This window comes from Phocoena phocoena, chromosome 5 (assembly GCF_963924675.1).
Source record: "Phocoena phocoena chromosome 5, mPhoPho1.1, whole genome shotgun sequence".
In the NCBI taxonomy this organism is placed as follows: domain Eukaryota; kingdom Metazoa; phylum Chordata; class Mammalia; order Artiodactyla; family Phocoenidae; genus Phocoena; species Phocoena phocoena.
Genome location: NC_089223.1, coordinates 87,520,856 through 87,546,104, shown reverse-complemented (window position 1 = coordinate 87,546,104; position 25,249 = coordinate 87,520,856). Strand labels below are relative to the sequence as shown.

The 25,249-nt window shown below is 36.0% G+C and overlaps 1 protein-coding gene across 2 annotated transcripts in view; it reads left to right on the top strand.

The window, feature by feature from the left end:
- Positions 1-25,018, top strand: part of ZCCHC4 (zinc finger CCHC-type containing 4) — a 48,536-nt gene extending 23,518 nt beyond the window's left edge. Inside the window, exons 6-14 of one of the 2 annotated variants that reach the window (XR_010655915.1) lie at positions 4,002-4,074; positions 8,256-8,406; positions 9,969-10,069; positions 17,288-17,409; positions 17,655-17,730; positions 19,189-19,240; positions 19,752-19,896; positions 24,333-24,564; positions 24,923-25,018. Coding sequence is in view for 1 of the 2 variants with exons in the window: in XM_065877820.1 (XP_065733892.1) it covers positions 4,002-4,074; positions 8,256-8,406; positions 9,969-10,069; positions 17,288-17,409; positions 17,655-17,730; positions 19,189-19,240; positions 19,752-19,896; positions 24,333-24,468 (856 nt within the window). In the remaining variant the exon portion in view is untranslated. Of the gene's footprint in view, positions 1-4,001; positions 4,075-8,255; positions 8,407-9,968; positions 10,070-17,287; positions 17,410-17,654; positions 17,731-19,188; positions 19,241-19,751; positions 19,897-24,332; positions 24,602-24,922 lie in introns of those variants that run through there. The other variant, XM_065877820.1, reaches the window with a different exon arrangement.
- The last annotated feature ends 231 nt before the right edge of the window (positions 25,019-25,249 follow it).

Here is a 25,249-nt window from a genome sequence, read left to right as displayed (position 1 = left end):
TGGCACCATTTGTTAAAATGATTATTCTTTTCCCATTGAATGGTCTTGGAACCTTATTGAAAACCAAATGACCATAAATGTATGGATTTATTTGTAGACTCTAAATTCTATTCCATTGATCTATGTCTGTCGTTATGCCAGTCCCACACTATCTTCATTATTGTTGCTTTGTACTGAGTTTTGAAATTGCAAAGTGTGAGTCTTTCAACTTAATTCTCTTTCAAGATTGTGTTGGCTATTGTGGGTTCCTTGCACTTCTATATGAATTTTAGAATTACCTTCTCAGTTTCTACAAAAAAGCCCATTTTTATAGGGATTTTTATAGGGATTGAATTGAATTTATAGATCAATTTGAGGGGTATTTTCATCTTAATATTAAGTGTTCTGGTTCATGAATATGAGATGTCTTTCCATTTATTTAGATATTCTTTAAGTTCTTTAAACAATATTTTGTAGTTTTCAGTGTGCAAGACTTGTACTTCTTTTGTTAAATTTGTTCCTAAACACTTTATTCTTTTTGTTGCTATTGTAAATAAATTGTTTTTTAAAATTTTATTATCTATTGTTCATTGCTACTGCCCTGTTTACTTGTTTTTAAAAAATTACAATAAAGTACACATAGTAAATATAAAATTTACCATGTTAAACATTTTTTAAGTGTATAGTTCAGTAGTGTTAAGTAAGTGAAGTACATTCATATCGTTGTACACATTTTCCAGAACTCTTTGCATCTTACCTGATGTACTTTTAATTTGAAAGATTTATATGGCCCTTTAACTCTTTTGCCTTAAATGCCATGTCTTGAAGTTTTACCTTTCTTGAGCCTGTAGTTCAAATCCCCTGGTCAGAATAGGGAGTAGGGGATGTGGATAAAGTTGTTTTATAACCTGTGGAATACACAGATGCTTTTTTTCTTTGTGTCTGTAAACCTGTGTGTGTGTGTTGCAGACAAAAGCTGAAGGTATAGTACTGTGGTATCCTAGCATAGCTTCCTTGATAGCTACTCTGTTTCTGAGTCAGTTCTGTAAAAGGTCAACATTGGGTGCTAAGATAGAGCTGGTTTATTAACATACGTTTGTAGCCAGAATGAACTCAGCCTGTTGCCTGTATTTACACTATGATGGAGTGTGGGGTTGGTTCAGATTTCTCACAAGGACCACAGTTAAATCAGGGAAACATTCCTTTGTGGTATAAAGTGGTACTGAATAGTTCCTTCTGGCACTTTGACTTTGGCTTGTTGTTGCCCTACGTAAGGTCTGTGCAAGGCTGCAGAGAACTGCCTCAACTCCAGGGCTGTATGTAAATGTGCGGTAAATGTCCTTTTCTTGGGGTCTAAGATACGAAGTTAACATTTGCTAAGATGGATTTCTATATGCTCTAACTTTAGCATGAAAGATATGAAACACTGTTTGGCAAACTATCGTCCAAATAAAGTTGTATCAAAAAATGTATTTTTTAGGCTTATTTCATGAACTAGTTTTATTCAGCTCTTGATTACATTTCCTTTGTGTAGAACATGTTTCATACTTGGTAACTGACTCTGATTTAAAGAGAATGAATGACCAAATTAAATGAATGTCCTTTTGAGCAGTTTTCAAGTGCATGCATTTCTGATTGGTTTTGTTTGCCTTATTCAATGGACAGAACAATTCTTTGTGGCCAATTTCATCCTAAGAGGGTGATGTTGAGTGATTTTTCATAATTTAAAATATGAGGGCTTCTCTGGTGGCGCAGTGGTTGAGAGTCCGCCTGCCGATGCAGGGGACACGGGTTCGTGCCCCGGTCCGGGAAGATCCCATGTGCCGCGGAGCGGCTGGGCCCGTGAGCCATGGCCGCTGAGCCTGCGCGGCGGAGCCTGTGCTCCGCAATGGGAGAGGCCACAGCAGTGAGAGGCCCGCATACGGCAAAAAAAAAAAAAAAAAAAATGAATAATTATGCTTCCTTGTTTGTGTTTGATGGAAACAAACTCTCTCTCTGGCTCTGCCCACTGCTGCCCAGAACATTTTGGATGAGTGTGCTATGCTGAATTTTATGTAAATAAAATTTTTTTTTAATCTTAAAAAATGACTGTTGCATCATGAAGCAATGAAAATAAATGGAGGGTGGTAGAAATATATTTAAAAAGAGATTGTATTTTCCCTTGCTCACACAAAGCAATGCAAGAGCGAAGAACACTCTCAAATGATGGTTGATCCACAGCTGTACTAGTATTAATATATATGTGTAAATTAACTGATATAGCTATATTATCAGCTATTTGGGATTTGGTTAAAGAGGAAGACATTTGTTTATTAATGGTAATTTACATTGTCCCACAGTGTTTTGGAATGTTCCTTGAGTTACAGTATATAGTTTAAATATTTTTCAGTTATTCAAACCTTCTGTTTATTTCTTCAGTGCAAATTTGTTTTATGAAATCATCAGATGTACTAACAGTATCTTAAGTGATATTAAAGGATATTGTACTGAGAATGGCGAACAGCTGTTCTTCCATCTCCACAGAATAACAAGAAACGGATTTAAATTATAGGAGGAGATATCTTGATTGGGCATAAGCGTAATTCCCTAATATTAGAGTCACTGAGACATACATCTTTATAGCTGGTATTTATTAAAATAATGATACCTGACATTTCAGTATATGCTGTGTAGCTGGCATTGTATTCAACACTTTACATACTTTATCTTATTTATTCTTACCAAGTCCTATGAAGTATTATAGAAACTATTTTACTATTTTGTAGATGAAGAAATTGGGGCTCAGATAGGTTAAATAACTTACTAAGATTACACAGCTAGTAAGTGAGAGACCCAGAGTTTGAAACCAGACCACCTGACTGTACAGCTGTACTCTTAGCCTCAGTGTAATAGGAAGAGGATAAACTAGGCTTGTCCGCTGTATTAAATACTCAGCATGGTTGGTGATCAGTTATAGATGGTCATAAATAACTTTGAGTAGAAGTAGAAGCAAAGAAGCTGTGTAGGTAAGGATGTGTCCCTGATTTTTTCTCAGTCTTTCCACTAGGTTATGAATTCTGTAGAAGGATGGTGTGGTTCATATGTGAATTGTTTATGACAAAACTGTGGAAGTTCAAAATCCTATTGAGGTAAAAGAGGTTTCTATATTATACAAAAAAAACTCAGAAATCAGCAAGAAAGACATTAAGGCCCATAGACATAAATGGGAAAAACAGACCTAGGCAGTACAAATAAAATTAAGGAATAAAGAAAACTCAGTTTTGTAAGAAGTCAAATAAATGCAAATTTAAGCCATGATGTGGTATGAATTTTGCCTAGTAAATTAGCGAAAATTTATAAAATGTTAATACCCGAAGCTGGTACTCTCATTCATTACTGACTGCATTTTAAAGTAGTATGTTAGAAGAATAAAATGATTCAATCAGTAAATAAATATCCTCTTTCCTGGCACTAATTCAGTATATATGAAATGTGCGTACTTCTTTTCTCTTACATATTGAGAAGCATATTTTATTAAGCTAATTCACAATAGACAAGAAAAACTCTGTATTAAATACCTTTTTTTGTTAACCACAGAAGAAAATAATTAACAGCTGTTAAGAAGAAATGTTGATTCAGTATTTTCCTTAAAATTATTAACTATGAGAGATGTATTTTAATTGCCAACCCATCTCAAGCTTAAGTTGCATAATAATCTATCAGGGACATGATTATTTATGTAGAATCTTCTGGTCCGTAGGAACCAGAAGATTATATGTGTTTTTTATATATGAGTGTTCTGTAGTTTTGCCACTGGTTTATTAAACTTGGGACCATAATTTAAGTTTGTTATTCATCCTCTGTTGCTGACTTCTTGAGATTTTGGGAAAGTATTCTTTATTTCAAAAAACTAAAGGATGATGAAATTGATTTTATTAAAGGTGTGATTTCATAGTTTTAAAATTTAGTTTACATTTATTTATTTATTTATGTATAACTATGACCAGACAAGTAACTGCAGTAATAAACAAATTATCTTACAGGTATTCACAATTTTATATGGAAGATAGTTTTTGCCATTATAACATGTTTAACCATCACTTCTTTGATGGAAAGGTAAGAATTATGACAATTATCTCTTTCTTTTATTGTATTTCCTTCATTATTTTTCTAGGGTCCCTCAAGAGCAAATGGTGGCTTTTCTACCATTTATTGATATTTATTTTTGTTCATTCACTGAGTGTGTATTGAGCACCTAGAGGTGATCATGTTATTCATCTTTCATGACTTTTCACTGCTTCTTGGGTGAAGAGCGACTTTCTCACCAAGACTCACGTAGCTGTTTGTGGTCTGACCCCTGCCACTCTCCAGCCTGTCCTCTCCCTGTTCCTGCTTTGCTGCTCATGTTCAGGACATATGACCTTCATCTCAAACTGGCCTTTCCACCACAGGGGCTTTTGCCCATGCTGTTCCCTCCACCTTCTACTCTCTCTTTGCCTTGTTGATGTCACCTCATCCTTCAGAACCCTGTTCCAAGTCACTTTCTTTAGCCTCCCCTGGCCCTCAGACAAGGTCAGGTTCTCCTTTGTAGATTTATGATGCTGTAATTAAATAATTCTGTAGTTAGTTGTTTGCTGTCTGCCTTCCTGATAAATTTCATGTCCCAGTTAAGGGGATTTATGGTTTTATTAAACCAATCCTTAAAAAATAGTGTCAAGAGTTAACTCCAATCTATGAACTCTGGGTGATAATGTGTCAGTTTAGGTTCATCACTTCTAACAAATGTCCCACTCTGGTGGGTGCTGTTGATAGTGGGAGCGGTTATCCATGTGTGGGGCAGGGGGTATGTGGGATATCGCTGTACCTTCCTCTCAATTTTGGTGTAAACCTAAAACTACTCTTAAAAAAATAACCTTATAAAAAAGGGAGAGTGATTTAAAAAAATCTTTCAATATGATGTTAATAACATCATTGTGAATAAACAACATAGCAGAGCTGGTATTTCTACTCCTAATTTGAGCTCTTTGTCAGTCCCATTACAAAATAAAATCTATAACCAACCAAGTAATCACACCTGACAGGAGGTTGGTCAAAAATGTTTGAAATTATCAAGACTGCTTGAAGCATATCCATACATATATGTGATGGGTATATATCAATTTTTAAAGAATTGTGAGTCATGTTTTAAGTATATATTGTGCTTTAAGATACTAGCTAATGATAGAATGAAAACCAAGCAAGACTAAAAAACTAAGCATTCAGGAAATGAAAATAGATTCTAAATTGTTGGTTGGGATTGAAAAAATGAGACTTATTGAAAAATGAGATTTAGTAAGTATAGCCAGTGATGTACTCCTTCCATCAGAATCCGTTTAGCATGGGGATACATATTTTTCAGCCGTGAAAGCTATGAAAACCAAGTAGTGAAGTAAGTAACAGTTAGAATTAGACTTCACTGTTTCCCAAAGTGCTTGTGTGGTTGATAAGCATTAGAATTTGAGAACTGATTCGATGAGCATGAAGGAGAACGAGGAATTGAAAGACCGCTTGACAGAAGATGAAGAGGGGCTTCTCACCTCGGACAGTGACAGTGGGGAAAAGAGAGGAAAGAAGTGGATTCTGAAGGCATTTCCCATATGGAAACCAGAAGACTTGGTGTAATTACTCTGTGTACACCTGAAACTAATATAACGTTATACGTCAGTTATACCTCAATTAAAAAAAGAAAAAAAAAAGAAGACGTGGTGATAAGTGTACCGGGGGTGAAGTCAAAGATGACATGGGGGGCTTCCCTGGTGGCACAGTGGTTGAGAGTCCACCTGCCGATGCAGGGGACACGGGTTCGTGCCCCGGTCCGGGAAGATCCCACATGCCATGGAGCGGCTGGGCCCGTGAGCCATGGCCGCTGAGCCTGCGTGTCCGGAGCCTGTGCTCCGCAACGAGAGAGGCCACAACAGTGAGAGGCCCGCGTACCGCAAAAAAAAAAAAAAAAAGACATGGGGCCGTGACCTGGATTCATCTTCCATTCTTCAAAACAGAGAGTAGGGAAGTGTGGAAGCGACGTTTGGAAATGTTGAATTTGTGGGGCTGGCACGACATCGACGTGCAAGTGTCCAGTGTGGTCTCTTGAAACTGTGGGGCTTTGAGCTCAGGGGGGTTGTCAGCACTGGTGACACAGCTGAGGAAGGAACTTAGTTCATATTACTGCTTGATGCTGCAGTAGTGGGTCAGGTATTTGTTTATTTGTTTTTAATACCAGACCATGATTTTGCTTTTTAATTTGAACAATAAAGACAAGAGTAAAATTACATTTACATACCGAAGAGCTGGCTAGCAATTTCATATATCTTAAGAAAGTAACATGTAAGTAGCCTTTTCTAGGAAATTCTATGTAACTTTTATTGAGAGTTTATAGAATTACCTTACAAGTTTCTAGAATAACAGTTGGAATAAGCTGCCAAGACTGAGCTCCATGTTCTGTTTCACAGAAGAAAACAGTCATCCAGCTCAGGCTCTCCTTTCTCTGTATTTTAGGAGCAGCCACTAAATGGCACTGCAACTGTAGAGAATGACCTACAGAAAACTATTGTTTAATGATTTTACTGTCTCCCCTTTTTCTACCTACTTACGGAGGCAGGGTTTTCAGTAGCGATTACCATCTACTAATCAATCACCAAAGCATTTAAGTGTCTACTAGGTGTCTGTCTGTGAAGGCATATAAGCCTTTGAGGTACCATGTGCCTTTGAGGATCTAAGCCTCTGCCACTGCACAGAAGCTCTTCACAGTTCATGGGATTAAAAAGTAGGAGTTTTCTGCACAGGAGTTTTTTCATAGCAAATAATATAGTCTTTTGGGTAATAAAAAATGTCATACGCCTTATTGGTAAGGTGGTTAAAGTGCGTACAGAGAGTGGCTATTTAAAATGCTGAGCACTTTTTTATTGATGACTGAGATGAAGAACAGAGTTAAGTTATTGTCAACCTTGGTGGCATAAGCAAGTGTCTGTTTCCCGTAGGTGGTCAACATTAGGACCCTCAGCAACCTAGACGGGACATCCCACCATTGATTCTTACCTGGGAAGATATTCTTTAATTTCTTTTTTAATTTGATTAAGAGTTCAGGCCTCGTTCACTGATTTTCTTTTTTCTACTTTTAACTCTAAGGGGTTTTAATTAATTTATTTATTTTAAAATTTGTATTGGAGTATAGCTGGTTTACTCTAAGGAATTTGAAGTTTTTCAGTAACATCATCTGTACTTTTAGTCCTTGTTCGTGTAGGCAGGTTAAGGAAGTGCCAGGCAGCACTTGAAAAATGATTAACCTTCTTGACACCATCCTTTGCTGTAGGACTTTCAGGAGGAAGTTAATAAAGACTTTACTAGAGAAAAGGGATTAGGATGTTGTGATTTTTTTCCTTTCATCAGTTGGGTCTTCTAAGTTGATTTAGTAGTAAAGCAATATATATTTTATTACAAAGTACATATAGGTTTATTAAAGTTTAAATGCCATTAAGCTTTCAAATCTTCTGCCATTTTGTATACTGTGTTGATTTGCTTTTATAGATAAGTACTTGAAAGCAACTACAAAGTCAGTAGATTAGAGCTAATATTACAGGTCTGTCTCTCACTGACTTCTCCCAAAGCAAAGAAGTGATAAATATCCTAGACAGTTTTTAATGTTAACTTTGCAATCACTAAAAACACATCAGCTTGCTGGGAAAATGTGTTAATGGCATGGTTTCATGGCCTGGATAAGCTTTATTTGTGAGCTTTCATTTATTTACTTTGCATGTTCAAATGTGCCTGTCATTTACCTGGCACTCAAAAACATGTGCATGTTTAACTGGTAATTTGGCTCTCATTAACCTGAACTTATGGTGGTGGACAAACCAGACAGGAAAAAATATGTCTTATTCGTCTTTGTGTCTCCAGTGTTTAGCACAGTCCTTGCTTCTGTTTGTTCAGTTGAATTTAGCATTTTAGATAGTCCTCATGGGTAATGAGTTTCTCTCTTTTAGGTTACTAAATTTAGTTTTTTAATTTAACCATTTGAATGTGTAGTCCTCTGACAGTGATGGTGTTTGAATTTGCAATTTTAAAAACCCAAGGAACCCAAAGATAAAATCTTACGGGGGCTGAATGAGAGAGGCTTCAGGATGTCACTGAGGGACTCTGGGGTGGCAGGTTGGGTGAAGTTCACTCCGAAGAGTGAGACTGAGCCTAATGCATTCTCCTCCCAATAGGATGAAGTACCTCCCTTTAGTCCTAATTTAGAAATGAATTTCTGTTTGTTCCAGGCTGCCCTTGAAGTATGCAGAACATTTTTACAGAAGGATAAAGGTGAAGGAGTCATTATGGTGACAGATCCTCCTTTTGGTGGCTTGGTTGAACCTCTGGCTGTTACATTCAAGAAGTTAATTGCTATGTGGAAAGAAGGTCAAAGCCAAGGTGTGTAATTTATTACTTACTGCAAAATAAACATGTATCTATGTATATACTTCCTGTCAAATATTAGCAGAGCTCAGTGAATCAGAGCACTGATAAAATATACATGTCTTGCGTTCTCTTCTTTTTTTAAAAATAGGCTTATTTGATAATAACTTTATCGTCATGATACACTTCGTATTATTCTAATCATGTGTTTTAAAAATGGCTCATAGGTAAAGTATTTGTTTTTGGTGGGCATAAGGGGACATTATGAAGAATAGCAGTGAACTGTTGGCATTTCTTCAGTAAATATTTCCTGAATGGCCACTATGTACCAGGTACTGTTTAGGTGCTGGGAATGGAAGGGTGAACAAGACAGACACTTATCTCTGCCCACTTAGACCTTACATTTCCTATTCCAAAAGTCTTGCCCAGAACTCTAGGAAGGCACCCAGCCCCTGGTCCACAGCTCTAAACTGTGCCAGGATTTGTGTGGGAAGGTTGGCTGTCCAGGCGCCTAACAGTGGTTATCAGTGTCACATGGATACCCAAGCTTAGAAGTGGGTTAATGACTGGGGGATATTCAGCTTAAAATGGCTTAGGACTTCAAAGTATTTTATGTAATTATCTAATTAGTCAGTATAATCATTTTTCAGTTTCCAACCTGCAAGTTGATAAATGTAAGAGTGTCAGGAATTTGTGATCAAGCTTCTCCATTAATTGTGCTATATAAATAGTGTGCTTTGGGGACAGGATGCAAATGAAATTTAAAACATGACTCACAGTGCTAAGTATTCCACTTATTTTTGGTTCTGAAGTCTACTTATCAGAGTGGATAAAGTCATTATTGTTGGGAAAGCAATAAAAAGCTTTGTGAGCTTGAACCGATTCTGCTGCTTATTAGCTGCATGAATTTGAACAAATTGCTTAAATTTTGCAGCTTCAGTCTCCGCATCTGTGAAATGAGATTACTATATTAACACCTAACTCCAGGGGTTATTTAAGGAGATAACATACAGAAAGCACCTAGCATTGTACTAGCCTGTATCAGGTGCTCTGTAATTAATAGCTATGTCCCCTGTCTCTCATAAAAATTAATTTGGATAAAATTGTTCATAAGAATCTTGCATGATTCAGAAAAGATGGATTCACCCTGAAAGCTGGCATAGTGAGTTATGGCAGAGCTAAGATTCAGACCTAAGGCCTTCTGCATTTTGGTCCAGGTTTCCTTCTACCATATCACAACCACCTTTGTGCTTCAAAGTGATGCTCATTTTTTATCTCCCACTTTTTTTGTAATATCTTTGCCTTTACCTGGACTATAGTGATATGCATGTAAAGATAACTTTTACATACCATGTATAGCTGTGTTTAGATATAAAAGAATGTTTCCATTGACTTTTGGGAAAGGTCAAGTTGTAAATGGTACCCTGGTAAATCATCTCTTCGTTTGTATGATTTAAATGTATTGAAGGATTACAATTTCTCCCAATACCATATATTTTCAGTAACAGCTTTCTACTTTATTTTTTTCTTTAATATCAGTTTCTTATTTTCTTTTCTCTTTTTTTGTGATCCATTAGATAACAGTCACAAAGAACTACCCATATTCTGGATTTTTCCCTATTTTTTTGAATCCCGAATTTGTCAGTTTTTCCCAAGCTTCTGCATGCTGGATTACCAGGTATAGCAAATATTCTGTTTTCTGACATGGTTGGGGAATGGATATTCTGCTTAAATAAATATTCTGGTAAGATGATTCATCGGTTTTAGTAAATGCAAACACTATAAGCTGCATGAAACACTAAAACTACATCATATGTCACTTAGTGCAGTAGTTCCTAAATGTCTGTAATCTCTAGGGTGCTTACTAAAAATATAGATTCTTAGGTACCAAAATAAACCTACTAAACCAAAATCAGAGGGTAAAGCCCTAAGAAAAAATATTTTACCAAGTTTCCCGGGTGACTCTGAGCTGTAGCCAGGTTTAGACCAAACGATCTGATCTTTCAGCATCACCAGAAGATTGTGCAGCACCCCAGGGTCATCATTGTGAACATGGGTTTTCTCCATTTGGAGGTTGTAGAGAAGTAAAGTGCTTTTTCTGGTGGGTGGAACGCCATGTACACTTAACTTTGCTGCTCAGAGGATGCCAGGATCTCTAATGAGGGATGTGCCCAAGGTTGTGGCGTGTCAGAGAAGCAGAGATGCTGAGGTGTGGGTGTGCTGATTCAGGGCAGACTGACTGGACCTCCTCCTTTGCATCCTTGTCCTTCAACTCCTTCTGTTTCAATGTCCACTCTCCTGGATTCATTTCCTTGGGTTCTGAGGTTAACCCTGTTGTCGCCATCACTATGTGTGGTCACCAAGCGGGCACTGCTTCCACTTTTGTAATGACATTTTTCTATTTGATTTTTCTGAGCAGTTGACTAGCCTCTGATTCAGGCTTTTCAGCTCTAGAGCTGTAAACGTCTTCACTAGTTGTTCCAAGATAGCACTTGTTTCTTTTTTTATATATATATATAGTTGATTTACAATATTGTGTTAGTTTCAGGTGTACAGCATAGTGATTCAGTATTTTTGCAGATTATATTCCATTATATGCTATTACAAGATAATGGGTATAATTCCCTATAGCACTTGGTTCTAACCTTTCTAGTCTTGAAGATATACACTGTTATGAAAATTATTTAGAAATAATGAAACAGTGTTACCAGAAATGAGGGGATAGATCCCACCTGTGATTCTACCTCACATAGCAAATATTATAATTTTGAGGTCCAGTTGACTCTTGAACAACAGGAGGATTATGGGTGCAGTTGAAAATTGGTGTATAACTTATAATCAGCCCTCTGTATGTGAGGTTTCTCCATATCTGCAGTTTCACATCTGTGGATCCAACCAACTTTGGTTCAGTATTTACTATTGAAAAAGATCCACGTATAAGTGGACCCACGCAGTTCAAACCATGTTCAAGGGTCAGCTGTATTCACATCCAGTCTTTTTAAAAAACACTTTTACGTATTTGTAATCATAGAAGATGAATATGAATTCTGCTTTCTTCATTTCTGCCTTATATAAGTGTATATTTTAAAATGTAGCTACATAATCTTATGCTTTTAATAAGTAAATTGTTCCATCAATAGGCTATGTTATCATTCTCTTCTTTTTGGACTTAGAGGTTGCTCCCACCTTTAAGGTACTATAAATAACACTGCCATGAACATCTTTTATTCATGTAATTTTTCCATATTTTCCATAACTCCCTTAAAATAAATTTCCAAAACTAAAATAGAATTATAAAAGTTACATTATCAAATTTCATGGACTTTTTTATGGCTCTTGAACCATATTAACAGTGTCCTTTCCAAAAGTGTGTAGCACAAGTCATTTTAACCTTGACTTCTTGAGCTCTGCGTTAGGCAAATCCATACCATATATCTTCTCAAAGCTGGTTTACTTTCTTTTTAGGGCATCCAGTTTTCTGTTTCTTATCTGAAGGATGCTTCTAATATGGACATTTGCAATGCAGAGATAGCTGACATATCCTAAAGACGTTAACTAAGTAAACTATTTCTGGTTTCCAGGAGCACCTGCTGCCTTTGACAGTGAATAATCATCTAGTACAATGTTTGGCACATAGTAGGTGCCCTGTACATGTTGAATGAATATTTGAATGAAAAAGGGCACGAACTCTGGAGTTGAAAAGGAACTGGGTTATAATGTTGGTTCTGCCACCTACTAGCTAGTCCTACACATTTTATCTAACTCTCTGAAACTCATCTTACCTGTTAAATGAGAATAATAATAATATATCTGCTTCATAAGGTTTTAAGAATTATTTGAGATAATACATTAAAAGATTTAGCCTCATCCCTGACACACAGCAAATATAGAAAAAAGGTTATTGCTATAAGCATTGTCGTAACCATCACTATAGTCATCATTCAGATGGCCCCAGAATGGGGGTAAAACTTTTCTCCAATTTTTATGTCAGAAAACACATTATTTTAACTGCAAAACACATCGTTCCTCAGAAAACTGTTTCATCCACATTTAGAGATGAGTTTTCACTGTGGGCAAGAGTTTCAGTTGGTGAGGAGGCAGAAGAAGGCAGATCCAGAATAAAGCAGATGAGAGTGATTATTAATGTGTAGTAACCAGTTATTTGTTTAGACAGCCTGTGTTACTAGGAAAGAACTTTTGGAAATACTGTAGTTTTAATTTTAAGACCTAGTTCCAAGGTCCAAGCTTACTGAAAGTAATCATGATTCAGTGCATTGGTGGAAAATGTTCTAATTAGGCCACATGTATCAGGGTGAAAAGCAGTCTTTCCAATAAAGAGAAAGCCAACCTTTGAGAAGAAGAATTAGAATAAAACCTATAAAACAAAAAAAAAATCTTCATTTTTTCATGATTCCTATTAAATATAAGAACACTACTGCCCATTACATGCTCAGTGGGAGAAACTGATTTTGCCAGGTCTCCTAGGGTATATGTAAACTTTGTTTGTTGTACCTCTACTTTTGATTTTTCTACTATTTTTTTTTTTGAAACTCTCTCTGAACTTATTGTCCTTTCTGAGCCTTTTGCATTCTTTTTTTTTTTTTCTTTTGTTACTTTAACTTCATTTTGTGGTAATTTTTTTCCTTTTATGTTAGCCACCTTCATCAAATGAAAAATTTGAAAGTTTCCTCTCCTCCTTCACAGGTCTTTTCTCATAGACCTTGATTAGGCCTTCTTTCTGACTTTGCCTGAGATGATTATAAGCCCCGAAACCACAATGCAGTAAAAAAAAAAAAATCACTAAATCTCTTTTTTTGGAAATAACTTTTTTAGGTAAGAGGAAGGCGGAAATGCTGCAAATCTTCATAAACTATAAATCATGTAGACTCTTCAGTGATAAAGCACTTGATGAGTACAGAATAAAATAGCTATCAAAGACGTAGAAAACCAAGAGCTTTATTAAGGGCAGATTAGAAAGGAAGGATTTGGTAATGAAAAGAAATTCTGATTTAGAGTCAGAAGAAGTTTGAGTCTTAGCACTGCCTTTTAGAAGATTAAATATAATCTTGAGGGAAGTCACTTTATCTTTCCAGGTCTCTGTTTCCTTACCTATAAAATAAAATGACTGAACCAGAAAAAGGATGCTGGATAAGTTTTACTTTTAGACTTAAGCCTGATAAATTGGTAGTGACTTTCTGGAGAATTTGTTGAGAATACCAGGCTCAGTGGCAAAGAGTAGCGTGACTGATTAGTGATGTCTGCCACAGGGTCAGGGTCAGGGAGTGATGGCATTCAGGTCCTGTATTTACCATATCTGAACTAGATCTTCTCACTTCCCTTCCACCTTGAACATGCTTTGATCTCTTGTTTCTGCTTAATCTGGGACATTTGTCTGGATTGTTAAAAGTAGAGATCTTTGCTTTTTTTTAAAGCTGTCTTTTAAAAAACATCCTGTTTAGAAAACTGTTTGTTATTCGAGTCTGGTTTCATGTTCAGAAATGAAGAGGTTTTGACAGGAATTTCTCAGAAATGATTGTAAATTATAAGGTGACACGTGAAATTCTCAAAATTCAATAAACATAAAACATTTAATGGATTTGAAGTGATGAGGAATAACACACACACATATATGTATGTGTATGTCTGTGTAATACATATGATATTTAAAATAAGAGGTTACATGGAATATGGTGTGACTAAAAAACCTTATTGCTATGGTAGAAGTTGATTGATGGAGCTGAAGAGTTCACTTGGAATCTTTTGAATATATTGAAATTAAACAGAACACACTTTAGGGATTTATGAAAATACAAACATGTACTCTGTTTTATTTAAGCTTTGTTTCCTAGCATGATACCTGGAGCATAGTAGGTGCAGAATAATAAATGTTTGTCGACTTGAATGTCTTGTTTTCCGTATAACTAGTTTCAGTCTCATGTTGCAGAAGAAATTTGTGTATAGATAAAATTAAAAGTTAGGAATTGCAGAGATTTTGTGCTTTCCCTCATTTCTATACAGTACTTCATCACATTAATCAGTTCCATGGGAGAAATTTTCTATTCAAAAATGCCTCTCATCATCATTGTGAGTGAAATGTCAGGGATAATGATGGGAAAATGGTGTATCAGCTCTACCACTAGTGATACGCAATTTGCAAAATTGTGTTTGCTTTACAGCACTTCCATAGGAGGTTTATCTGTGTGGATGAAGCTATGAAATATGGATGTATGTTAGAGGTACATTAATTTACCCTAGCAGCATGCATTTTACATACCATATGTTTATAGTTAATTAGCACAACAAACCCACATTTAAAAATAATAATAATCTCAATTAGGTTATGCAAAATCAAGTAATCAACCAGCTCCCTGACGCACACATTCTCTGACTCCTTAGGTAACCATAAAGAAATTCTTTTTTTTCCCCTCTCTTCCATCTGCTATCTATTATATTGCATGGACTATTCCATTTACTAAAAATCTTTCTGAGATACTCTTTTCCAGCATTTGAAAATCTTCATAAGATTCTCTTGGGAAGAATTTTTTTTCTTATGACACTCATAAATGTTCAAAATATCTTTGTTGAATTTAATATGGTACCATATATTTACTGAATACATAGAGAAGGTGCATTAGGGAAAAATTATGAATTTAAATCATTTTAAAAGAAAACTACTTAAGGTACTATTTTACGGTGATTTTGAAGTAAAATCTACTTTTGTATCTTAGCCTCTAATAGGTAACGTATATTCATAGAATTTTAAAGTTGTAAAGATGCATAGCCTTAACGTAGGCTGACTTCCCAATGTGATAATCCTTTCCACTAAATTCATGACAAGCAGTCATCTAGTCTCACTTGAATGCTTTCCCTGAGCAAAGTCCTACAGCCTTACAAGGCAACTCAATTTATTTAATAGCTCTAATCGTTAGAAAATTTTCTCATATGGAGATAAAATATGCTCCCTATTAACTTCTAACCATTGGTCCTACTTCTGTTTTCCGAAGCAATAAAGGATAAGTCTAATTTCTATTCCACATGACACCCCTTCAGTTATAACATAGCTATCAGATCCTCCCAGTCTTCTCTTTTCTGAATAAACACCCCCAATCTGTTAAACTATAAGCCCTATTTATTCCCATTACTTTCAATAGAAATGAACTGGCTTTATTAATGATGTCTCTCTTAAAATGTAGCAGCTGAATGGAGGGCTTCAAATGTGATCTAACTTCATCTCCCTTCCTTGTTACGATATTACAAGTTCTGTGTAAGCCGGCTGTGAGCCCACACCAGTCTTACACCTTTGTGATAGACTGTGGACTCCCCACGTTGGACTGTGCGTGCTCACATGCCGAATGCCCTAGGGCTTTTCTTTTCCCCCACTGTCTCTCATTTAGCTGAGTCTCCTCATCCTGTACTTATTTTTTTCCCACTGCTGAAGCTTGTTAATCAGTCTTCCTAAATTTGTTCACCTGTAAATCTGGCAGGCATTGGCATAGCCATGGAGAGAGCTTAGGAATCTCCCTCCCATTAAAGGCCTCTCTTTCCATTGTCACCGATTCCTTACATTTTTGTAATTCTCTCATTAAATAGCTACTTTGCAAGTCAGTTCTGTTGTAAATTCTTAAGTGTAACCTTATTTAGAATCTAAAGAATTTATTACAACTTACTTGAAAGTTGCAATCTACCTGTATTAACCTTATAAAAATCCCATGGTATTCTTGTGGGTCATGTAAAGCAGTGGCTCTCAAACTTTAGTGTGCCAGGAGGGCTTGTTAAAAATAACAGATTGCAGGGTCCCACCTCCAGAGTTTCTGTATTATTAGGTCCTAGGTGGGGCAAGAATTTGCATTTCTAACAAGGTCCCAGGTGATGCTGATGTTGCTGATCCAGACACCAAACTTTGAGAATTACTGATCTGAAGATGGATGGACTTAGTGGCCAGGTGGATTCATGGCAGGTTTAAAACCAAATTGAGAATGTGTATGGATGATAGGGTGGAGGAGGAGACGGGAGCAAGAAGCTAATAGAAATCATGCTTGTTGGCCTCAGTTTACTTTCCAGATAATCTGCAGAAATGGAAAGTTGAGTTAGGGATCTTGAGGAGAGAGGTAAACATTCGAAATAGTCATTGTGGGGAAAACAACTATAGTTATAGATTTCCCTCTGCACTCCATCCTTCTATCTGTCTCTACCATTTGCCGGGTCCTGAATTCAGTGTTTTACATACATTGTCTCATTTAACTTTCATAACAACTCTAAGGTAAGTATCAGTAACCTCCTTTTCCAGATGAAAATGATGCAGACTTGCCTGAGGTCACATAAAAAGTGAGTGGCAGAGCCACTGCCTGGCCCCCACAAGGAAGTGACCATCACAAAAACCAAGATAAGTGTTTCTCAGTGGGGAAGGAGGAATGCTGGGTTGGCTGTGTCAGAGAGTGATGGTGGAGGGCCACACTGAGGCTCCACTGAGCCTTGGGGAATTGAAAACGGGCATGCAGTGAATTTCACAGGCAAAAAATGAAAAGCCCTATACAAGCTGGCACAGATCATCAAAGGTGGAATGTTTTAATGACCAAAGCTAAAGTCTTAATTATATAAAAGCCTTTCCTGCAAAGTCTATTGCATTGGATAAAAGATTAGAGTTGTTTTTTGAATCCTAGGTAACATGAATGTGTCATAACAAATTTTACTTTTTTTATAATGAAATTTTACTCTCATAGAGGCCCCTCTGAGGCTGTTGATTAATAAGTAAACTCTGCTTTTGAGAACTTCTTATTAAATACTCTGATTTAATTTGTACCTTGGCATCAGTTTGTTCATTTATTGGTTAAAGAATCTTAACGAATGTTGACTCATTTGAGAAATTTTTCCTTTTTAATTTTTTTAAACTTTCTAGGTAGATTATGATAATCATGCACTTTATAAACATGGAAAGACAGGACGGAAACAGTCTCCTGTGCGTATTTTCACCAATATCCCACCCAACAAAATAATCCTTCCTGTTGAAGAAGGGTACAGGTAAGAGAGACCTTGAAGTACCCAAGTCACTGAAAATAAAGTTCCATATATCTAACACCAAATGCCTTTCATACTGACTCATGTAGTTCTTTTATTACTTTTAAATTTGGCCTATGATGTTATATTGAATTTAATTTGAATTACACTGAATTTTTGTAACAAATGCCTTGTGAACTTTTATCTACCTTGTGAATCTCAATAAGTATATGCAGCTGATTTCTTCGAGTCTTTTCTTTTCTCCTTAGATTTTGCCCTCTGTGTCAACGATATGTTTCTCTAGAGAATCAGCACTGTGAACACTGTAATTCTTGCACATCCAAGGTACAGTTTTCTTTAGAATGTGTTTTTACTCAAACATAGTAGTTTTATTTTAGGTTACTAGTTTCATTACATTTGTTTAATGTTATTTTGTTAATATTTTAATTTGTATTAATGTATTATCATTTATTAATTATAATTTAATATAATATTTTTTCTCTAATTATAAAGTATGGCAGGCTTTTAAAATACTTAGTTGCCTTCATCATCATTAACAACTATTTGAGTTATTTTTATATGGTACTGTATGACTGCTAAAATTATTAGTGTTTCAAATAAGGCACTAATAAATAAGGGCTAAATTTTGTTGAGGGCAAAATTAAGGTGTTTCGAATAAGGAATTGAACTATTAGATACCATCACTGTTCTGATGAAGCAATAATTGATAACATGTGCTGTGTATTTACTCCTCACAGCACTAGTAGACAGGGCTTTTTACAGATGAGGAAGGACTACAGGGGACATACCTCCTAGTTATTTTTTTAGGAAGGTGGGATCACCTTTAGGTTACTCGGTTATTTTAACTAAATCCAGTCAGAAAGAACATGTGAAGTTTAGTTGCCTGATACGCACATACTATTCGCCAGAGGAAAGGCTATATTTTTATAACTATCGGAAAGTACATTTTTTATAACTTTATAATTATATTACTGGTTATACTGGTTTTTAACTATGGTAACACATCTGATTTTATATTTCCAATTAGTTTAGAAATTATCTGTATCCTTCATTAAAAAAAATTATGCTCAGATCATACAAAGTACAAAATGAGGAAAACAAAATTTTATTATTTAGAGATGCACACGTAACTGGAAAAAATAAACAAAAGCAAGGAAGTGACCATCACAAAAACCAAGATAGGTGTTTCTCAGTGGGGAAGGAGGAATGCTGGGTTGGGAAGGGGCATGTGGAGAAGTGTCTAGAGTACTGATGGTATTTTCTCTTGACTTGTTGGGTTCATCAGTGTTCACTTTATAATACTCATTAAACTGGACATATGCATCTCATGTACTTTTCTAGGTATGTTTTATTTCACAGTTTTTTAAATTACTCAAATAGTAATCTCTATCCTTGTAAATTACATTAAGTTCTCAAATATGAATGTTATTAAGGATTATACCAGCTAGACACATAAAAACTATGAATCATTAATTCTCTTGAAATTTTCATTGAGTCCTTCTTTATGCAGATTGGGTTGCTCGATCTGGAGTGGACTTTCAAGATCATTTAGATAAATCCTCCAGTTTTAGAGTTAAGGAAATTGGGGCCCATCAAGGAGGCGTTTGAGTTGAGTAGAGAAATGCATAAATTAAAATCAAAGTATTTAATAGTAAAGCCCAGGAAAGTGAGAAATAAGGAATGAATAATTTACACAGATTTTAATAAGACATTTTAATTTTTAATTGTGGAAATTTGATTTTTAGTGACAAGTTAAACATAATTTAAAAATTGTTTTTGTAGGATGGCAGGAAATGGAATCATTGCTTTCTCTGTAAAAAGTGTGTAAAGCCTTGTAAGTATTCAGACTTAAGTGTTTGAGATCTTCTGAAAATATTTGACTTTTTCTTCATCTAAATAGGTTTTTTATTTAACTGTATTTACAAAAGAAAAAAATAATAGAGACTTGCCTTAATTTACTTGCTTTTTAATTTTTACACTTGCCAAAATGTACGTTCTCTCCTTCAAAGAGAGACATGACTTTAACCCTGTTTCAGTGTTGCATTTGCTTTGGCTTGTTTTAACAGGGTTTTGTATCACTCAGCCAGCCCCCATTTTGTCAGTGGCTCTAAGCTCATGACTCAGGGCAGAAGGGCTGAATTTGTTGCCATGTATCAGAAAGAAGTTAGCTGGTTTACATGGAATTCCAACCTCTTAACCTTGGCCTCTTTAGCCAAATTATAATTAGCTATGCAAAGCAATCACAATATTTGAAGTAAACACTATTCACGCTTCCTTATAAAGGTTAATCAAATGAAAAATTATATTAAATGAACCTCTTCTAATACCTAATTTTTATTTTACAGCCTGGATCCACTGTAACATTTGCAATCACTGTGCTCTTCCAGATCATTCTTGCAACGGCCCTAAAGATGGCTGCTTTATTTGTGGTGAATTAGATCATAAACGGAGTACTTGTCCTAACATCTTTACATCTAAGAAAGTTAACAAGTTAGTTGAATTCTTTTATTTACAAGAAAAAATTTTCCTTGTATATTTGTACAGAGCAATCCACCGAAGTACACAGTAATCAGAGGATCCAGAAATGCTAAATGCTAAATTAATTGTTGCTTTCACTGTTAGGTATTGTTTGCATAGATGGGGAGAGGGAGGATATGAAGGTGAGTCAAAGAGCTTAAAATTTTACAGGTAAGGCATGAAAATAACCAAAATATAAGGTAGAAAGTGACTCACTTCCTATATATTTGTGTAATATAGCTGTGTAATTCAGAGCAAAGTTATACCAATGACAATAGTATATTTAGAAAAACTATTGGTATTTCAACTGGGCTAACTTGAATGTTACACTTTTTTCCTTTTAAACTGAAGGGATTATAGCTATTGAGTCCTCTTGTTTTACTGATGTGAAAACCAGATAGCCAAGTTTAACATTATATGACCTTTGAGATCAGGATAAAAATTTTGAGCTATCATATGACTTGTGATGAAAAAAAATCTATTATTATTAGAAGTATCTGATGGTTTAGTAGCTACTTGTGATTGTATTAGAATTCTTTTCCATTTGTTTTTTTTTTTGGTCAGTAGAAATCATTTTTTTCCGTTAAAGCCCAGCCACTTGAATTCTGCCTAGTATTTAAACTACCTTTTCCATTACTTTTTATCAAATTTACTTTAAATAATTATTTCCACTAAGTAATCTAGGGTAGAAGTGGAATTTTAAAAATTAATTAAAGAGGTGTATTGAAGAGTCTTATAAAATATTTTTTTATAAAGCTTTAAGAATAGAATACAACCTAATAAAGGATCGATCTGGGGTTGTTGCACTATTACAATGTAATTCTCCTTGCAAACAACATGCTCAGCCTTTGATTCTGTGATCTTATGACACGTGGAAACTGGATTTGCATTTTGGTAATACAGTGTAGGCTCTTTATTGGTTCTTAAATAGCCTTGACTAGTCTATTTGATAGTAATATGTTGTTTTCATTGAGGGAAATCATGTAGTATCTCTTAGTACTAGATTTTATCAATTTTATTTTATTTTATTTTTTTTTGATTTTATCAATTTTAATTCAAGACCAAATTCCTTAGGATGTGGTATACCTGATAGTTATTAAATAGTACCACTTTCTTCTCTCAGAGAAGACTCCTAAACTGTGAACCGTGATCTTCAGATACTGCTTTCAAAAAAATTTTACGATGAAATTGACAATGCAAAATTTTTTCTTTATAATAGTAAAAAATAATTTTAATAGCTTTTTTAGCATATATGGCATAAAAGATCTTTTCATCTTATATGTTTTATAGTTGTCATGTTAATTTGGTTTTCCTTGGTATTAATTTTCCTGTGGTTGTGATCTGGAATGATGCTGGCTCCCTCTTGTGGTTAGAGCTCATTTTATCAGTTACATAAATACCTATAATTTAGAGGACAAATACTAGGTCAATTTAATTTTAAGGCAAAATGAAACAATCAGTTTATTATACTCAGTTTATCACTGTTGAGAGACTTTATCTCTGGAAAGTTTTGTTTATTCATATTACAAATGAACATTTTCTTTCTGTTTTTGTTTACTGTATCTTCTAGTGAAATCTGGTTCACGTTTAGTTCTTCTTCTGAGTGGACAAACCAAAGAAGATTTGTTTAAATTTTGTATACAGACATGCATAGCTTCATTGACTTTGCCATCAAGAGATTATACTTCATTAAATTTTCTAAATCTGGGCTTCCCTGGTGGCGCAGTGGTTGAGAGTCCGCCTGCCGATGCGGGGGACACGGGTTCGTGACCCGGTCCGGGAAGATCCCACATGCCGCGGAGCGGCTGGACCCGTGAGCCATGGCCGCTGAGCCTGCGCGTCCGGAGCCTGTGCTCCGCAACGGGAGAGGCCACAGCAGCGAGAGGCCCGCGTACTGCAAAAAAGAAAAAGAAAAAGAAAAAATTTGCTAAATCATCATTTATCAGGACATTATCCTACTTCTAAAAAATGGCTGAAGGGAAAGGAGATTTATGTAACATGCACAAAAGAGTATAAAGATGACTGTTTTATTTTGAACTTATAGGATACCCCAGTCCATGGTGAAAATTCTAAACATGGAAAAATATAAAATTGCCAAGCAAAATTCTGAGTAGTAGTCATGTGGAGCTACTAATAATAGCTAATATTTATTTATTAATTACTGTATGCTTAGCATTTTACATACCTGAATAATTTATAGTAGAGTATGTAGTATCAAGGTAATTAAGAACACAATTTCCTGAATCAAACTAGTTCTGCCACTTTCTCATGGATGATTTCATAGCCTCTGTTTCTTCCCCTAAAAAAAATGGGGGGGGGGAAGGAAAGGGAAGGGTGACATCTGCCTTGGCTCAGTCTCCCAGCTCCTTGAAGTCAAAGACTTTGTCCATTCATTTTTGTATTCCCAACACTTAACATGTATACGGAATGAACAAAAGGAGAGGCTGAGTTTGGTAGTAATATAGGAGATTATATACTGTTTATGAAGCTCCTTTCCCAGGTTTTGGTTCTGGGAAGATCAAGAAGGAGCATTTCCCTAGGACTCGTGGTGGTTTAGGAGAAGTGAATCTAACAATTGATATTGCTGGGAAGCCATGGAAATGCCCAGGTTTGCCATTACTGGCAGCCCCAGCCCATCCCTTCGTTCATGATATGATAAATGGCATGATTCTGCTAGCTTGGAGAAAGTGAATGGATAGAGCAGTAATCTTCCTCAGCTATAGATTGCCTGTAATGTAGTTCAGAGATCACCTGAAACAAAGGATCTGGGTGGTTTTGTTTGTTTGTTTGTTTTGTTTGTTTTGTTTTGTTTGTTTTGCGGTATGCAGGCCTCTCACTGTTGTGGCCTCTCCCATTGCGGAGCACAGGCTCCAGACGCGCAGGCTCAGCAGCCATGGCCCACGGGCCCAGCCACTCCACGGCACGTGGGATCTTCCCGGACCGGGGCATGAACCCGTGTCCCCCGCATCGGCAGGTGGACTCTCAACCACTGCGCCACCAGGGAAGCCCGATCTGGGTGTTTTTTTTTCCTGGTGTGATTTAATGTTTTTTAGAGAGTGAGTTTCAACTTGTTCATTTTTTAAAAAAATATCTTTATTAGAGTATAATTGCTTTACAACGTTATGTTAGTTTCTGCTGTACAACAAAGTGAATCAGCTATACATATACATATATCCGCATATCCCCTCCCTCTTGAGCCTCCCTCCCACCCTCCCTATCCCATCCCTCTAGGTCATCACAAAGCACCGAGCTGATCTCCCTGTGCTATGCAGCAGCTTCCCACTAGTTATCCGTTTTACATTTGGTAGTGTATGTATGTTAGTGCTATTCTCTCACTTCATCCCAGCTTCCCCTTCCCACCCTGTGTCCTCAAGTCCATTCTCTACATCTGCATCTTTATTCCTGCCCTGCCACTAGCTTCATCAGTACTGTTTTTTTTTAGATTCTATATATGTGTGTTAGCATACAGTATTTGTTTTCCTCTTTCTGACTTACTTCACTCTGACAGACTCTAGGTCCATCCCCCTCATTCCAAATAACTCAATTTCATTCCTTTTTATGGCTGAGTAATATTCCACTGTATATATGTGTCACATCTTCTTTATCCATTCATCTGTCGATGGACATTTAGGTTGCTTCCATGTCCTGGCTATTGTAAACAGTGTTGCAGTAAACATTGTGGTACATGTATCTTTTTGAATTATGGTTTTCTCAGGGTATATGCCCAGTAGTGGGATTGCTGGGTCGTATGGTAGTTCTATTTTTAGTTTTTTAAGGAACCTCCATACTGTTCTCCATAGTGGCTTCAACTTGTTCATTTTGAAGCTAGTCTTCAAGAAGAGACCACAAAATGTTGGCATCTTGTATGGCACTTGTCAGGACTTTTAGATCTACTGAGGAAAGGAAAATTAGCTGTAGGACTATAAGATGGGCCTCTTTAAGTCTTTTCAGTTTTTTCCATTGTGCTATTTCATTTTTCTACCACTGCTAACTGCCAGTGTGTTGGTCTTTTTTCTGAAAAATGTAATTCAGGGATTTGGAGATTGAAGTGCTGAGTTGAGCAGTACAGATGTACCAAAAAAAAAAAAAAAGAAAGAAAGAAAAACCAACCAAAAAACCTCCCAACTCATTGGCCTGACTATTTACTTCTGTGGCGTGTTTGTCCTGAATAGATTGTTCTAAATTTGTAGTCACCATGTTTCAAAGAAATTTCTTTTCTCAAACATTTTGCTTGGTCAGGACTCTATCTCCTTGTTATTATGGTTAGGATTCTGAGGATTTATGCTTATAATACAGTAAATTCTTCCCCTTCTGTTTTCTTATTTGGTTAGCTAGTTAATTAAACTTCAACATAATTACATAATTCACTGTGCTCATTCTACAAAATAATTTAGCACCTTGTTTTTCAGAGCTGTCAGAAAGCAGAAGCAAAGAAAGAGCAATAAGATGAAAATGGAGACCACTAAAGGACAGTCCATGAATCATACAACTGTTACAGGGAAGAAGAAAAGAAGAGAAAGAGCTCATCAATATCTGTGCTCTTAAATGTCCAGTGGCTTGCGAATAAGAAAGATTTATAGATTTATTTGATGCCATTTTCTGAAAGTGCCTCACTGGACTTAAATTCTGTTGCTTTCAAAGGTATGCACCTCTCTAAGCTTGAAAGTAGGCAGGTGGTTTATAGACCTCCTCACCCCCAGCAGCCCCTCTGGAGACCTGGGGAGTTGTTTCATCCTTAGCTGGTTTGCCAGCTCTCAGTGCCTTTTTTCTCTCTTTAAATCTCTTCCAGTCATATTATTTTAGCCTCTTTTATCTGAAAAATGGGCATAAAGCGTCCTTTTGCTAGAAGAAAGAAGAAAATGAGAATGAAAACCTGAGGTTTTGTTTACATTGAACATAAGAGTATGTTAAGTTCGATGTTTTAAATATTAAAGTATTGTACAATGGCTTAAACCCCACTTGTAAAGAGAAATACAATGTTTAATTTTTTTTTAGACAGACTCTGAAGATGATGGAAAGAATTTTGACAAAGGCAGTCTAAAGATATAAAGATTATGATTATGGTTACATTATTAAATATTTATTTTTCAAATACTTTTTGCAGTTTTCCTTTGATGGTATAGAATCACCTAAATGTTTGTTGAATGAGCGAGGTATTTAGAATTATGACGTGCTCTGTCATCTTAGTGTCTTTTAACCTAGGCAGTATGTTTCTGTCTTTGTACAAGTAGTAGCAGAAGGCAGGATATTTTGGTGATCATTTTGGTGGTCCTCATTCCTATTCTAACACTTTCTGGTTGTATGTCCTTAGCCAGGTCATTCATTC